This window comes from Falco rusticolus, chromosome 2 (genome assembly GCF_015220075.1).
Source record: "Falco rusticolus isolate bFalRus1 chromosome 2, bFalRus1.pri, whole genome shotgun sequence".
Lineage (NCBI taxonomy): Eukaryota > Metazoa > Chordata > Aves > Falconiformes > Falconidae > Falco > Falco rusticolus.
In genome coordinates this window covers 6,965,388-6,983,103 of record NC_051188.1, presented here as the reverse complement: position 1 = coordinate 6,983,103, position 17,716 = coordinate 6,965,388, and the positions used below count along the sequence as shown (strand labels likewise).

At 37.0% G+C, this 17,716-nt stretch overlaps 1 protein-coding gene across 9 annotated transcripts in view; it reads right to left on the bottom strand.

Moving 5' to 3' along the window:
• The window catches only part of PICALM (phosphatidylinositol binding clathrin assembly protein), a 71,221-nt gene that overhangs the window by 18,237 nt on the left and 35,268 nt on the right, over positions 1-17,716 (bottom strand). For 5 of the 9 annotated variants that reach the window (XM_037376111.1, XM_037376106.1, XM_037376109.1 and 2 more), the window contains exons 5-15: positions 16,816-16,909; positions 16,195-16,306; positions 14,766-14,872; positions 13,463-13,504; positions 12,681-12,766; positions 11,345-11,468; positions 10,870-11,006; positions 8,453-8,553; positions 3,349-3,498; positions 1,810-1,893; positions 1,386-1,466 (exon numbers count right to left, since the gene is read on the bottom strand). In XM_037376111.1, the coding sequence (XP_037232008.1) occupies positions 1,386-1,466; positions 1,810-1,893; positions 3,349-3,498; positions 8,453-8,553; positions 10,870-11,006; positions 11,345-11,468; positions 12,681-12,766; positions 13,463-13,504; positions 14,766-14,872; positions 16,195-16,306; positions 16,816-16,909 (1,118 nt within the window). The remainder of the gene's footprint in view (positions 1-1,385; positions 1,467-1,809; positions 1,894-3,348; positions 3,499-8,452; positions 8,554-10,869; positions 11,007-11,344; positions 11,469-12,680; positions 12,767-13,462; positions 13,505-14,765; positions 14,873-16,194; positions 16,307-16,815; positions 16,910-17,716) is intronic. The other 4 variants (XM_037376113.1, XM_037376114.1, XM_037376115.1 and 1 more) reach the window with 2 other exon arrangements.

Here is a 17,716-nt window from a genome sequence, read left to right as displayed (position 1 = left end):
AAAAACAAATTTGGATTACCTGTTCCTTCCTATTTTGTCTTAAAGGAACATAAAACTTGTAACTCAAAAGCATCCATTGCTAAGAATTTAAACAATGTACTTTTCATTAAAAACAAATCAAAGAAAACAGCATACAGCAAAACATGGGAAGCAGTAACGTGGGAAAAGATAGCGAGTAAATAATCAACAAAACAAAATGAGTATCTTTATGACAAGTATACCGTCAAGTTGTAACAAGCCATTTCAGAGACTCTGAACTGCGGATAGGAATTCTTTGGATGGGATGTCCTGCAACTCTTAAAACTGTGCCTGTACCAATAGAAAACTTGACTTACAAGAGCTCGTATTTTCCTTTAGAAAAAAGCCTGAACTGAAACAAGCCAAGTTTCCTGCTGTCACATTTTAGGAAGTCTCAAGCTTTATGAAACTAACAAGATGAGACAAGCCAGAAGACAAAACAATAGATAGGACCTCTTAGAATCAGCCTCTGAAAAAGATCAAATCCTACTCCCAGGATGAACCAGCAGCCCAGGGCATTCTCTCTAACATGGATGTTTTGAAAGGTGCAAAAGGTCAGTATTTTTAATGGAGAGAAAAAACCAACAAGGCTTAATAGAAACTAACCATCCCTCTTTTTGGATATGGGACAAAGGGAACAGAGTCATATGTAGTATTTATTTAACCTTTTGTTAAACGACTTAAAGACACTAAACCAAAATGTGACTTCCTGGTGCTTTTAAGAACTCACCCTTCCACAGTAGGTATTTCTAAACCTTGCATGGCAACAATGTTAATGCTCCCTGTTCAATCTGGTTTAGATAGATTATCATCTGTCACAGTCCACAGCCTGCCTGCCAACTGTCTGGATGGCTTTCCGGAACCAGCATCAGTCCTGGGTTACTATACAGACCTTACGCAGCTGCACAAATGATTAGCCAGTAATTTAATGCAGTGGATACCTCCTCCTCATGTCCTGTTGCAAAGCTTCGTACTAATTTAGCGCACCGTTTGAGAGTAATATCTCTCAATAAAAATGCCCTAAGCAGCACGAACATCCCAGTCCCTTTATCTTAAAAAGCATGAGGTAGAGCAAGATGAGAAAATACTTTTAACATGCAAGTCTTTTGTGTGGTACGTAGCAACATGTAAACTACAAGAGATCCTGAAATGGGGAGATACTCATTTCGTGTTTAGACTAAATAAGCCTTAGCTTAGCACAAACTGAAGAAGTGTGTACCATCTGTGACGACACACCTAGCACAAGCACATGAATACAAATTTGAGCCACTATAACAATGCACTTCTGTAGGCAATACCTACTAGTTCTAGGCACAAAACACATTCAAATTGCTGTGTTTGTGGTAAGGATGTACCCCATTACCTACCTCCAAATAGACCAGCTACAGAAGAAGGCTCATTGCGGAAATGAGAAGCATTAGGGTAAGCTTGAGGGCCACAAAAAGAATCTGATAAGGCGTATCACACAAGAGAGAAAGCCAGGAAAGGAGAAGAGGAAGAGTTACAGAAAGAGAACCAAGACATACTGTTTATCTGCTATTCAAAAATTTAATTTAGGTTAGTCTATAAATTTACATACACTCTAGTAACACAGAACCAATGGAATGAAATCAATACACATCAGACATACAGCAAGAAACAAGCTGACATCATCAATAACACAAAAGGGGAAAGCACAGTTTCAAAGTTACAACTATATTAGGATAAATATTTACTCTTTTCCAAACAAATGCCATGTTTTACACCCTTGGAAGAAAAAAGTGTAAAAGCTTCAAGGCATTTTTCTTATACCTGAAGTATAAGGATACAGCCCAATAGTGGATTCATATTTGGTTGCCACAAAGGGATTTAGTTGAGTAAACGGGTTGTAATGATCTAAAGAACCAGAAAGAGTTACTTTAAATCTACATTCACATTATTGTAGCACCTTGTTTGTGCTACCACTAAAACTGCATTTACATTTCACATGATCAGTCAGGAGGTCCCACTTTGATTCTAGACATATCTTTAGAGAATGAGACATCAGAAGGGAATGCGGTGTATCAACGCAATCCATCTCCAGCAACTTCAGTGCTGTTGCGTGATGAATACTGCGCAAATCACCAAGTGCTACAAACCCACCAAGCTCCTTTTTCACAGCCCTGCACTGCTGCAGCTTTTTGTATGACTCAGAACAAATTATACAGAGGAAACCAACCTGATGGAATAGGAACCCCACAAAAAAAAACCAACCCAAAAGGCTGTATTTCAGATAATCATGAATGGCTCCTGGTTCATTCACAAGTACCATACAAATTTTATTGGAAACATGGGAAAGTGATTAGAAACACACGTCAGATTAGCCAACTAATCCTTCCTGGGAATTGTGGAGGTAAGTTCACAGCAAGAGTTCCTGTGCTTGATCCTTCTCGCTTTCTCTTTCCACTAACCAAAGACAAGCTAGGAAACCAGTTAGCTAAGGTGACAAACTGTAGGTGGTACCAGTATCGCCAAAGAGATCCCTTTAGCTCTGATACTTGTAACAAAGAGATCTTTGATATCCCTGTTAACAAGAAACTGAACAATTCTGTGATCAGTTCTAGTGGGGTTCAACCTGCTAAGAGAACCCCATGGTGCAGCACTATTGTCTTTAAACCTAGCTTTGCTCAAAAACAGCACTGACATTTAATTAATTGATTTTCAGTCTATGAAAGCTAATTTAATTCTTCATATTGAAAAGTAATCAAATTACTGTGTAGTTGCACTGACAGAAATGTTAGGATTTCTAATATGACAGCCATGCTGAATCACCTACAAAGTAAGATTTCCACAGTTTTAAAAATGTGAGTCATTAGTTAATAAACTAGTAGGTAAATGGTTTAAGCAGACCATGCACGAGAACATGCATAGCTTTATCAGTTTTGTTAATGCCAGCACGACTCAGGGAAAAACATCCACTACCAAAAAAATCAGAGATAGCCTCTACATTCAAAAAGAACATTTCAACCTGAGAAGCAAAGGAGCAGCATCTTCTTTTCATTCTCAGGCATACACACTATTTTATCTTAAAACTCCTAAGTATAAGAGACTTGGCATAAAACTGCATTCAAACAACTGCTTTAACTCTAAGTAAGTTCCTTAACATCAGGTGGAATCTCATCTAGGTAGCCACGTATGGATATCAATACCATTTTCATGGCACAGTTACTAAATCAAGTTTAACATAGCACAAGATCAGCCTCAAATGACCAGCATTTTTAGTTTCTAAAAGGCCCCACAGATATACTTTAGAAACTGAAATAACATTAAATTTTTTAGGAAATAGGAAATTAGCTTAAAATGGTACTTTACCAACAAACATTTCATGTGTGGGTGTCCTACTGGTGAAAGTAGATACATCAGAAGACACAGACAGATGAGCAGCATCGTTAGTTTTTGTAAGGAAAGGGTTTAGGTTTGGAATGGCATCATCAACACTATCAACAGTAGCAGAAAAAGGATCTGTTCAATTCCAGAGAGCAAGAGAAAGAAGAAAAGGGAGACGGATTTAGTTACATGCTGCTTCCTAGGACAGAAGAGTAAGTGTTAAAGAGTGTCCAGGAAGTATAGTTTTCTCCTGACATCTCTAAACGTGGGATAACCTGGCTCATTGTTTAATTTTCAAGTTGTCCAGAATTAACTGTTCTCTGCTCAAGAAAAAAATACTACAGATATTAGCTACACATTTACTTTTTTCTTCCTTGGACTTATAAATTGTGCTTCTTCCCGAGTGTGTGTTACACTGAAAATTAGTATGTTATTCCTCTGTAAAACACAGTCACTTTCTGCTTCACTCAGTCACATCCTGACACGTGCAACAACTTCCCTGGAGCAGAGACTGCCTCTCAGCACAACTTAACCCCAGGTGCTAAGCAAGGCTTTGATGCACTACCATCCTGAGGATAGTTTTAAAAACCTGAACAAATAAAACCAATGGAACTGTACTTTCCTTCTTCAAACTGTGTTTATGGATTTATTTTTTATTGGGCATCATGAAATTTTCAAAAGCTGCAAATACACCAAGGTAACATACAGTACAAAAGCACTTTCCTTACTACCTGGGGCATCAGAAGCAACAAGCTTACTGAGGATATGCCATTAGCTGCAAGCAAGCAAAAGCCTACTCCGCTTTGAGGGACAACAACCAGTGCGCAGTGATGAGGAAAATGTTCCTGATTAAAAAAAAAAAAAACCACTGGTCAGACCATACTGAGGAATGAAGGAAACTTGGAGCTCTGTGAGTCACTTCCCAAGGCACACAGGAGAGTTTCAAGGTTTCCTGAAGACTGATACTATTGCCAAGCTAGAATACTCCTGTACTCCAGGATCCAATAGATAAACAGGATAGGAAAGGCAGCTACAATACTTGCTGACAGAAGGAGCTGTGGTTTAGCTGTCTGGCTTCAAAGCATCCTTGATGGAAAACTCAAGAACTTGCTAGTGAAATAAGCGAGAGTTGCATCTAGCCCTACTTGTTTTATCACAGCGCCTAGAACTGCAACTTGCTTTTCTAGGCAAAACCGTTACAGAGAAAAGTCTGAATAATAATTATAGGAGAGGTTTTGTTTGTTTGGGTTTTTTTGAAGTATTTCAGTTTCTGGATGGTTTTCTTTTTTAAATCTGGTTAGATTAATGATTTATCCACAACTCTTGTAAATACTACCATGATGTGTGCAGCAGCTTGAAAGTACAAATTATTCTCTCCCCCTGAATCTGACCACCTGATTCTTAGCTATAAATCCCACACAGCTCGATAACATGTAGATTTCAGTTATATGCAAGTCCAAAAGAAAATTAAATTTTACAATAACTGCATTATTCTTTGCAGCGTAATACATGCCTTGACTTGCTGCAAACTCAAGGTATCTTCAGTAAGACCCGACTTCTCTCCCAAATTGCTTGGCTACGTTGCAAGACTGAGCAAAGCACCTTAAAAGGCCTTTTTCCAAATCATTCAGTCAGCAAAATGAGTGTCCAACACCGAATAAAGGATAAACAGAATAAACTAATATAGTATTTGTAATATATATCAGCAATACAACACTTTGTATTGTCTTATATATGTTTTAGACAGAAATATTACCACCTAATGCACTTGTGGACATGCCAATCAGCCAGCCACCTGAACAGAGTCCTTGCTTTCAGGTACTGCTTAAAACTGTTGTCTGCTTCAAATACTATCCTAGAAGCTGTAGAACAATGAGACCTGACAATAAACCAGGTCAGATTATCCTTTAGTCAGCTCCTGCTTGCTTTTTATGTTGCTGCTTCACATTCTTCTCATTCTATTTGGTCTCCTTATAATTGGAAAAAATCCAAACAGACAGGTCAGAATGATTATCTCCACACCGATACAGTTGCTTTGCTTCTGAAGTTTAGGTACAGATTGATAGCTGGCACATATACCAGACACAGCTGGAACGGTCTCCGAACAATCTCAATAAACAGCTCAGAAAAACAATAAAGCTAAAAAGGACAAAGTTATTAACCGTATTTGGCTGAAACTACTGTCCTCTGGAATGACTTTACACATGCACTCAACAGGAAAATTACTACAGACTTTCTGTTCCCAAATCCCAAGGTTGTACATGGAGTTTCATGTGTTTTGACTAGTAAGACAATGCAATTCAACTGTAGATTACATTTCTGATAAAGTCTTGATAATCTGTTGTCAGACTCTTTTCCCTTGTCTGCCTCATTCTAATTCTAGCCAGTGTGTTCAACCTTGTCCAAGTCTCAAAACCTGCCAATGCTAGTGACAAAGGTAACTGAAAATTAATTGGGTTTGGGTAATTTATAGCCTTGCATATTCAGAACTCTAAAAATTGCTGTCTCTCCTGACAGCAACACCTCTGTTTCTAAAGCCCAATTTCATCCTTGAATGCACACGGCACCTGTTTGTGTCAATGGAATCACTCTGCACCTTCAGGCTATCATTAAGGGTTAATGATCCAGGTGCATTTAAAAAGAGTAACTTGAATTTTGCAAAATTGTACCTTTAACTTTTCCAACTAGAAGTATTTTACCTGAGAGAACAATGACAAAGGTTTTTCAGTGGCATCTTACAGTTTGAAAAAAAAAATAACCTGAACCCAGAATTAAATTATAGAACCCATTCTCTGGGAGTTGTTAACTCTGTTAGCTTTAACATTTTTGGAAGCACAAGACAAAAGGCAGCAACCCAAATATGATGCTTTTGTAACAATTTATCCTTTTATTATACACCTAAGAGCTGCTGCATAAAATTTTTAACAGTAAACTGATTTTAGTCCATTGCAGCTTGTAGCCGGTCTGATACTCTTCTCAAAGTCACCATATACACCAAATAAAAACATCATCATGTCAGAAAATTACCTAAGGGAGGGATGCTGTGCAGTGGTTAGAGCACAGGACTGGAAATAGTTCAGGTTCCATTCTTGGCTCTGCCACTGACTTGCCGTATGACTTCAGACAAGTCAGTTAATTGCTCAGATTTCCCCATCTGTAAAATGTGGAAAGCACTTCTTATCTACCTCACCTCTGTGAAGTAAGTGTTCATGTCTGTAAAGCTGAAGAGATTTTCTTTTTTTTTTTTTTATGAAAAGTAACAAAAAATGGTGATCTCAGAATTTCAGCCCAAAATTTTAGCACAATCTGACATCTTCACAGTTAATTAAATCTTAGAAGTATTTAGAAATACGTCAATAGTAAACAGATACATCAATGACTGTTACTGAAGACTCTTACCAGGAGTAACAACACTGAACAAACACAGACTTTCATCAGGCTCAATTTTCAGGTTAATAAAGAAATGCTAGACTGTGATGTGACCTTCGAGAGGAAGATAATTTCCCCTTTTATCTCTCAGCCATGAAACAAATAGGACAAGCTGAAACAGAAGATATTTTCCAGAAAGCAAACAAGATGAGTCAAAACACTTTCCTCCATTTCTGAACTCTAAGCCTATTAAACATTGAAATCTGTATGCATAACTCCATAAGCTCCTCACTGCATCTTTCTCAAAAGATGCACTGCTCGAAACTAAAGGACAAGTAAACAACTATATTTATGACACTACCACATATATTAGTATTGCCTCCATCACTCAGAATTGCGTATTATTTCTCTGCAAACAAATGTGAGAAGGTACACAAAACAAAGTACAGCAGCAAAAAGTAAATAAAAAAGTAGAATACAAACACTGCTTATTATGAAGATATATAGGAAAAGCTATAGCTCAAAAAAATAGTAAAATTTCAAAACAGGATTCTTCTGACACCTATGAAACTTTCTGAAGTAACCACCCCCAATTTTTCACATCATAAAAGAAAGCATTTTTGCAAGCATCTGATTTATGTTTAAAAAAATAACCTGGAAATAGCCACATAGTTCAGGAGTTTACTCTTATTACATGCCACTTATGCAGAAAAGTAAAAAGAAACATCTTTGTAAGAGACTTTCAATCCTCCACCAGTATAACTTATGGTGTAAGCAGGCAACGTTACCTATACCAGAAGCATTCTGAAACATTGCAAAGCAGCAAAGAGAAAAATGGCTTCAAGCAAATGACTAAAAGCTCTAACACTCAAACTAATATTAAAGTAACATTCATGACTTCCTAGAATGCTCTTGCTTGCCTCCTTGGTTTAAGGACTTCCCTATGTCAATAAAATAGTATAACTCATTAAGTCCACCCTAGCAACTGGGCAGAATGATAATTTGGGTGTTCTGAAATAAGTTTTGGAGGGAAGGGGGAGAAAATAAGAGGGGGGGGGGGGGGAAGTTCCTTATAAATTTTGTCTCTTCACTTAGAGATCCAACCATAGCTTTTTGCTAATTTGCCTTTGTAGTTAATTGAAACCCAGCAGAGGCTCTGTAAAGAGATGCCTTACTGTATTTTCAGTAACTAACTCTGGTTACCAACTCCGTAACTAATTTTCTTTCCTTCTATGCACGCCTATCACAAATACCTCCTTTCAGGCCTCATCCGAGTTCTGCTCTATTATCACCTGCAATGGTTATCATCAACCGTTATTTGATTTAACATCAGACAAAATTTAAAATGTGTATTAAAATTCTGTGTGCAAGTTCCCATGTGTGCAACATGGGCTTTCTGGCAGACATCTTGACAGAACCAACTTCTCACATACTTTTGAGGACAACAGATATAAGGCTGGGCTGACAGGGCTGGTCAATAATTAAAGTAACTTTGCTACTAAGGACTCTCATCTTGAAATGCTCTGTAATCCCCACATGCTGCTACATTACTTTAATTCATACCTAGCTTTGACTTTTTCTGCTCCCATCATTCATCCGCATCCCTTGTAGCTTGTCTTTGCAAGATGTCTTAAGGAAGAAATAGCCCACAGACTAGGGGAAACATTTACAGGAACATGGCCATAGCAATTAGAACCTTAATCCCAATCAGAATTCTTACCTCCCCAGGTACTTCCTACTTGTGGAGCAGCAGATATAGGATGTACAGATGGATGAAAAGTTGGCTGCAAATCAAGCAGATCATTTGGCAGCTTTGAAGTGCTACAAAGATAAATTAATACAACTGTTTGAACTTCATTACAGTTTACAATGCAAGGAAAACACTAGTGACTGTCAAAAATAAGAAAAGCTTTGTTACTAATTAGTCATTACAAAACAGAATGATGCCAAAATCAGAAAGTGTGGTGAACTTCACATTTTCAGTTCTGCAGAAAAGTGTTAATTAAGCAAACTAAATTCTGTGTTATGCCAAGTGACTTTAGTCAAAGCTAAGACAGAAAGACAACCAGTCTTCTCGTCTTCCTCACAGCCCAACACCAGGGATATAGCATTTTATGTTCAGCAGTCTTCAACTTTTAAAATAACCTCATGGAAGTCCCGCAGTATGACAAAAGCAGACTGACAGAATGAACTCTAGTGGGCTACACCACCAAAATGTTACATCTAAATTCCACAATTCATATCTTTCCACTGTGTCAACCACCACTGAAAAATGAGCTATTAAAGAACTTTGGGGAAAGCAAAATATAAGAAGCCTTGAAACACCTGCTCACACATCAGTCATGTGAAAATTTATTTAAATGCACATTTTAGACTATTCAAAACCAAACTGAGATCTAAGACCATCACATGAAAATAGAGTGAAGTCTCGAAATTATTGCAGCAGTTTAACATACAAGTCTAACAGGAACGGTAAAATTCAACCTCTTGCATGTTTCATACTTTAAATTAGTCTTGAATAATGATAATAAATGGAGTACTGGGTTCACCCAGAACTTCTTAGCACACAAAATGAACGAAAATTTGCATGTACAGCTGTTACCACAGACAGAAGCTAAGTCACTGTGGCACCCAGCATCTTTTCAAATGGGACTGGCATGAGTTTAAAGGCAAGTAGGAACATCCTAGATCTCTGTATATTCACTTGCTGACCCAATCACTTGTATCATTCAGTTTTTACTATTTTGTTTCAACAGTGACTGAAATCACATTTTGCCACTACTGCTCCTGTTAAAAAGCAGCACGGTGTGGCACAGCCCTGTAAGGTGAGCAGCAGAAACAAGATGATTTTCAAGGTAAAGCCTGCTCAAGTTAGTGATAAGGATTAATCAGAGACTTTGCATCTAATAGCAAGCAACTGATCTGATGACCCAACATATCCCTTTCATAGCAGCTACTGCTGTAAAATCTGGTCTTTGCTCACAGCAGTCATGCTGCCAGCAACTGAATTTAAACATGACGAAAAACTAGCATTTGTTTTTCTAGAAGAAAATGCTCTTGTCTTCACTGTGTAGCATTTCTGGCTGTTTAAAGAAGCTTTATCAGATGCTTCTATGTTTCAAACCTCATAACAAGCAAGATCAGATATCCAAGTTACTAGTTCAAAGCATACATCCATTTCATATATTCTGGCTTCTAACAAGCAATTTAAAATAAAATTTTTTTCAAGAAAATTTTTCAGTTACTAACACTGACAAGATTCTCTAGCTCCCAATACATGATTCAACTATTTTCTACATATTTAGTGTCAAGTAAATTCCTACAATATCTTTCTAATGGGGAAAGGTGGCTGTCAAAGTGCTGACTACTTTAAAAGACAAGTACATTCTTATGTGAGTTTTAACTACTAAGCAATCCTTTATGTTTAGAATCACACTCAAAGCAAAAATATGCTTTCAGAGGGCTATTTCCTTCTATACTGATAAAAGCACTGTACCTTCTGCTACTGCTTGATTTGACAGGTTTTTTTACAGAATGAAGATCACACATTTACTCATACCAACAGCTCCTGCTAGTCAAAGATCAATGTTAGTGTGCAGGAAGTACTCTTGCACTATCTTTGCAAGTCCCTGCAGACAGAGATGTTCCACATACAACTCAAGACTGCAAAACCTGCCTCTTCTTTCAAACCCTGTTTCAGGCTTTCCTTTTTCTGAAAATCTATCAAGAACTTTGTTACCACTCTACTTTTAAAGATCTATAAATGCAACATCAAATTCAGTTTTATCTTTATGATCTCCCAAACTAAATTTTTCAACTATTCCCAAATTAACTCGTACAGTTCTTTGGGGACAAAGCATGTGTTGTTTACAACTAACTCGCTCACCGACTAAGAAAAGCTACATGGGCTGTCAGCAGCTGGTTCATATCAGAAACTATTTTGCAAATGGACAATGAAAACACATTATTTATGGTAATAGGTTATTTTCCCCATCAACTTTACCCAAAACATCATTTCTTATCACATCACTAATGTACTCTATACCCAACCTTCTGCATTGTACACTCCACAACAGAAATTAAGAGGAAATCCTAGCTGCTATGCATCTCACAGTGAAGCAACACCATGAAGCATACCTGTTTGAAGAGCTAGGGGTAGAAAAAATATCAATGGCTGGTGTAGTCATGATGCTTCCTGCTGCAGTTGACACAGGAGAAGCTGCAGTTGTTAAAGAGGTATGAGTTTTCTTTGCAAGTTCTTTTAGACGTTGTTCCTGTTGGGAAAGTGAGCTGGCGTAAGAAATCCAGAAACAGCATTTGCGTATATGACTTTGGAGATAAATAAAGCGGAACTCAAGAATGTTTTTTATTTATTCCACACTCTGCATTCAGCTACAAGAGTCACTGGTGCCACAAATGCTTCAGAAATTATTTTAACAAACCCTCCACAAATTGTATGGTATAAGTACGTAAGATTCTACTTCCAGCACTGTACCAACAGTACATGTTCAGTATTAATAACTTTTTTCCCCTTTGCTCCTTTAAGAATCCTAATAACCTATTAATAAGAACATAGGAAAAGTGTTTTCAGTTTAAAATTCTGTATGCCTACCTTTAAAGCTTTTAAGCGAGCCTGTTCTTCCTCTAACGCAGCTTGCTTTTCCCTTTCATCAACTTTTGTGAGGGACAAGCCAGTGCTTGCAAGGGAAGAGACTGCATTGGAAAGGGTGGTAGCCCTAAAGTAATCAACAGGAGAAAAGCTGGCTGTTAATAGGTGACACGTGATAGAAACATCTAAAGAACACTTTGCTTGTATCCACCCAGTCTCCTCCTGAACTCTTCGTAACATTGGCTGTATCTTACACTGCACAATACAAAGTGGTAAGTTTTAACAAGACACACCACATGAACTGCAAAATGAAAATGCCTAGAAATCACGCTATTTACTCCGATACACCGGATTTTGGATTTTCCCCCCTGAAATGTTTTGCTTCCGAACTGCATCACAGAATTCATGTTTGAAGTCTTTGCTCTTTTCTTCTTTGTTTAAAATGGCATTATTTGTAGACACATGGGAATCTCCGATAATCTGGGCTCCTATTAAAACTGCTGCTAACTTCACAGGTTTAGTTAAGAAACTATCAATGCACCTAGCATATCCCAGAGGAAAAGTTTGCAATTTATCATCACATTTGAGTATGCAAGAAGATTTAAAACAAACACTTTAAAAACTGAAGTAAACCTACAAAAGAAAGCAAATATTCTGAAAAGCAGCTAATGAAATGGTGCTAAGCCCTGATATTGTCACTACCATGAAAAAACCAAAATATTACTGCCTTTTTTTTTGAACATGCAATAAAGAAACACTACTTAATTTTGAAAGTCTTCCCCCCAGTATTAAGCTTCTTCAAATTTAAACAAGTTAGTTACCTACAGGACTTCTCTGGATTGCACTTTGTGTTTTAGCAAGCACTCAAAAACCAGTGAATGCCTTTTATCATATACAATATGGCTTTAAGAATCCATTCTTAAAGTAATTGGGGATTAAACATAAGGACTTCTGGATGCATTTCCTTACTTTTGACAAAAAAGGGATTAACGTTGAGATATAAAAGTTTAAGGATATTAATAAATGTCGCATACCTTATATAAATCTAATTGTTAACATAAAATTAACATCTGCAGGCAGTAAGTGAAAAAACTTAGTTTCTCTTCAGAACTTCAAGATTAGATGTTACAAGGGATTCTACAGCAAGTGCTTGCAGCTCCTTAGATTCTAGTTCTGTTGACCTGGAAGAAGCTGTCTTAAGTACTCAGCAAAAGACACATGATAACTTGTCAATACGTCTTCAATGTAACCTACACAAACCATAGTTCATAACGTAGTCAAAAATAATGGATTTAACATTCAATTCAACAATTCTTTAAAAGGACAAGGGCATAAGCACCTGCTTGCAGCTGTGGAATCTTTGATTTTCTTCCCTTCTAGAGAAGCTAAATGTTGTTCCAAAGCATCAAGAAGGCTACTCGGTGCCTGCAAAAAGAAACATTCAGGATCAGATTTGAAGAACGTAAGGGAAAGCAAATCAGTAGTTAAAAGACTTTCAGAAAATGCAACTGTAAGGGCAACTGGTACAACAGCTCAGAATATTTATACAGCATCTTGGCCTCCTGTATGTATTTAATTACTTAAAATATCAGGTGATATACTCTCCTCACTACATTACTCTGTCATGACGACTCACCAGTAAGTACTGAAATATGTCAAGAGATGTTAAAATTAACAGCTAGGAACCAGCAAGCAGACAATCAGAAGCAGTCAGTATTTCAAGAGAGACTAAGGAGGAGACTGTACCTGAAATCATTTCTATGCACATGCTCTGCAAGCCTTCACAATGATTTAATGGGCATGTAGCCAGAAGTAAGCTTGCTAAAAAACACAGCTTCTTAAAATGAACTCACAGGTATTAATTGCATCTTCAAGGATGATAGAAATAATGTTGTCTTAACACTCAGGAGTATGACAGAAATTATCTATGATTTTTTACAATAGGATCACTGCCTATAGAAGCCAGGTTCTAACAGAGGCTGGATTTAATCACAAGCTTGGAAAAAACTTGGTGACAGTGTACACAAGAAAGCATAAGCGAATGCCATAATGCCAAGTTTTTCTGATTATGCAGCCCCAAAACAGACACGTAACTGGCAGACACATAATAGGTTTATCTACCTGTGAGAGATCTGGTATGTCTCCTCTGTCAATTCCAACTTGCTGTAATAAAACAAATGAGCTTTTAGAACCTGTTTGCTTTTGTTAAAGGCAGAGATGCTCAAAAAGCAAACAACATTAAGACGAAGTCATGTAAAAAGCACAAACCTGTCCATTTACATTTTAAATCTGAACAGTCTGACTCTATAATGGCTGGTTTTAATACGTTCTTCTGTTAAATGTATATACATTTGACGTAGGTGTGTTACAGAGATATTTTAAGAGATACAACCTCATAAATAGAACAGAGCAAGAATCAAGTGTTTCAGAATCTTAAGACTAGAGCAGTTTGCCTATCCCACAATTTATGCGCCAAGTTCTCAGACCTACCGATATAAAGCATGCATTTGCTAAAACAAAGCACCTTCAAAGTTCTGTAAAGAAGTTTTCTAAAACGCAGATTAAACTTAAGATACCCTGCAGCAGGATAGATATTGTTACAACAGAAAGATTAATACTTTCCACTTCAGTTGATAGTCTTATCCACTGAAGATACCTGAAGGTAGTATCTCCAACAGAGAACAGTGAGAAAAGCTTTAAAACTTCTTTGTTGAGAGGTATGAATAATGAAGGCAGGCAAAACAAGAACAGGAACACATCAACTGAGGAATTCCATAATACTAGAATATCAAGTCAGCAATGCTCTACAAACAAGAATGCAACAGACTAAATATATTTTAAATAAAACAAAAAATATTTTACGAGGTAACTACTTTTTCATCTATGAAGACACCTATAGCCAAAACATCTTAAAAAAAAAAAATCACATTCATCTACTTGTCTCAATTTCTTACTTGTGAAGCTGTTATTTCATCTAAAACTTATGGCAGAATTGTGGATGTCAAACTAGAATACAGCTAGAATCATATAAAACAGCAGATGATCTTGAAGTTACTTTATTTGTTTAAAGCAAGGCTATTCTTCAAAGAAAGCTCACAATTATTATGTAACCAAGAAGTTTTATATAAAATATAAAAATATATTAATTATATATTATTATATAAAAATATATATAATTCAAAATAAAGAAGTTTTAAAATGCATATTTATACACCCTCCTTCAGTAAAAGATAAAACAAACATTCTGCAGCCAGGTTTTTCAATACAGTCATGAAATGAACTAATCACCAGGGTCAAGACTGAGAAGATGACCCTTGACTGAACCGCAGTTAGGCTGGAAGGAACACTTACCTGCTTTACGAGAAAACAAGTACTTTATAAGTGGCTTCAAATAAAGGGCATAGTTTGGCTAACTGAAGTTTACCTCTGCAACTTTAAGGAACTCCGAGATCCGTGTCATTCTAGTGAGGAACTTCTTATATATATCAAGGCCTTCTTTGCACTGGTTCTTTTTCATATCAAAGTACTTTTCTACGAACAGTAAGAATACTCACATTAAGTAAGAAATCAAGCATTCTGCAAAGGATATGCAAAGTAAAAGCACGTAAACCAAGACAAATGGAAAATGCCTGCAGATCTGTTTCATTACGTTTACTGCAGAAGTCAATATGCCTGCCTTGCACCAAACAACAAAAGCTTCTTGGAACAGGAGCTAATGATCATATGCATGCAACCGCACCTTACCTTGCAGGTACTAGATCTCACAAAAGCATAACCACCCTGAAGAGGGCAATCAAGTTTAACAATAGGCCACCCGGAAAAATGTAAATTTATCTTCTTGGCAGGGGCAGGGAGGGAAGGCAATTTTACAATCTGGCTGTCAAGCATCTACTCTATTCCAGCGGCCACATGTCACACAGGATTTTGATACTCTGCCAGACTGATGCCTCTTGTTGCAGTGCAGTCTGCAATGAAGTGCAATTGATTACAAAACACCCATGCTAAAAGCAAGAGGGTCCCAACCCCCTTCTCGAAACAGCACTTTCAAGGCCTGTTTCTATACTAAGCTTCACTCAAAACATGAGCAAAGGCACCCACATGCTAATTCTTAGTGAGTGAAAAGAAGCAGATGGGGGCTTCAGACCGAAAAAGACTGACTTCAGACTGTCCTTTACCCATTCTGGATTTTGCCTTCTGTTTTGCAAGCACTGGGTAATAACAGTAATCAGGTAGCTTGATCCAATCACAGCATGCAACCAAGTCAAGCAAATCAGATTACTTTCAAGTTAATTATTTTCCAAATTTATGTTCTCCTGCGTATCCAGTGTGTGCAAGTGAAAGGGCCTGAATCCTGAATTTGTAATTCCCCTTAAAATGTAAGATATGTTCTAGAAACATAAACTAACCAATCTATAAAACCAAGCAACATTAGAGTTTCAATAGCCAAGCAATCACAGATACTGTGACTACAAATTTTTAACTGAACATAACTTATTCCACTTTAAAAGAAACAAAGTCTGATCTTGTTTCTTAAAGAAACAAATACCATAATTCACATTTGCCATACAGTTCAATAAGACAAAAAAACCCCCACACCCAAACCACAAAGCACCAATGCAAGAAAAAAAAAAGTTAAGTGAAGAAAATCCTGAATGGGCTTTGCTTTCATACCTGTAAACAATGCAATGGAAAATGCAATTGGCCAGAAAAACCTTGGAAATAAATCTGAATCGGAAATAACAGTAATATTTTCAGGTTTTACAGTAAGACTATTTCGACTATTTCAGCTCTTTGCAACTGTTTACTGAGTTCCCTCCCCAAAGTTTAACATTGCAGAAAGCAGTTATATTTACCCAAGAGGTTAATAATCCCTTCGTTATATGCCGCAAACAGTCTAATGGCATCTTTGAAGAGCAGCATGAAGGCAGCATTAATTACACCATTTGTAAGTTCATTGCTATTGACCTAGGAAGATCAGAAAAAAAAAGTTAATTTCACTGAATTGATTCCTCATTGGAAAACTTCTAGCTGAACTCCAGTAGTCTATCCCAAGGCATGCTTTCCAGCCATCTCACTGGCTATTAGTGGAAAGTAGCAGTACAGCAAATCAACACAGGATCTCGCAGCACAAAATTAGATCACATCATTTTGGCAGACATTTTTCTTAACTAACATTAACATAACTAGAAGACAAAGGGCAGAAATAAACTACTTTCAAGTGAACAAACAATTCTTACACAGTGTACATAACAAACACCACTAATTCAGCACAAAGCATTCTCTCCAGTGAGCATCATATTTCTTTTTTCTGATTTCTTGGGGGTATACCAATGAACAACACTATTTGTGTTAAGCTGTGCAGATAACACGGAACCAAGTTCAAAACCTTTAATCTCAACCTATTTTACAAGTCTGTGCAGGTTTGTACGACAAAGCCAATAGTATGTTAGACACATACATGCTACTAAACTTACATTGAAGTCAAGAAGTGCATCCATTTGATTTTGTATAATTGGTACAGTTTTTAGGAGTTTTTCCGTGCTCATTGTTCTCATCACTCCATCAGCCCTGTTATGCAAAACAAAATAAAATTCCTCACCTGAATTGAAGGCAACTGATAGTAAGAAACATAATGTAGAAAATTAAAGTAGGTCAAAGTAAGCATTTAAATCATTGCCATTCAGAGCAGGCATTTTGGTGTTTAGGAATGCTGGCTAGCCAATACAACTCTAATAACCACAGTGTACCCAAGCAATGACTTATTTGGCCAAAATATGAATCTGAGTTTTCATTCAGAGGAAATGAAACTGATAATGCTCAGAAACACAGCAGAGCTATGATGCATCAGGCGACCAAAAAAAATGCTCAGAAGGTTATTTATGAAGCGAATTTTCACCTACACGCTTCCCAATCACCTGATTATTATTTTGTGTCAGTTTGGATGATTTTCTTTTCAACTAAAAGCAGTAAGAAAGAACAAACAAATATGGCAATGTGTTTTTCAAGTTTTTTCAGAAAGATTATAGAGACTACGTGACAATTCCTTTTAATGGCTGACTACCAATATTTGGTTGTTTATTAATTGTTCAGATTGAATAGACAAAGATTGCCTGTGTATTTGAGAAAACTTCATCAAATTAATACCAAAACTATCCAAGAAAAGCAACAATGGAGAAAAAGACTAAATCACCTCAGTAACAAGAAACAACTGCTTTCTGCAAGACAAATTGGACAGACTTGCAGTTCATCAGCATGCACACAGCAAACCAAATGTTTCCTGCAAGTGCAGATCTTGCAGTGCATCTGCACAGAAAAGGCTGTGGCTCTTCTCCAGGCTGGAAAGCAATGGAAAGCGTGCTGCTTCCAGCTTTCTAT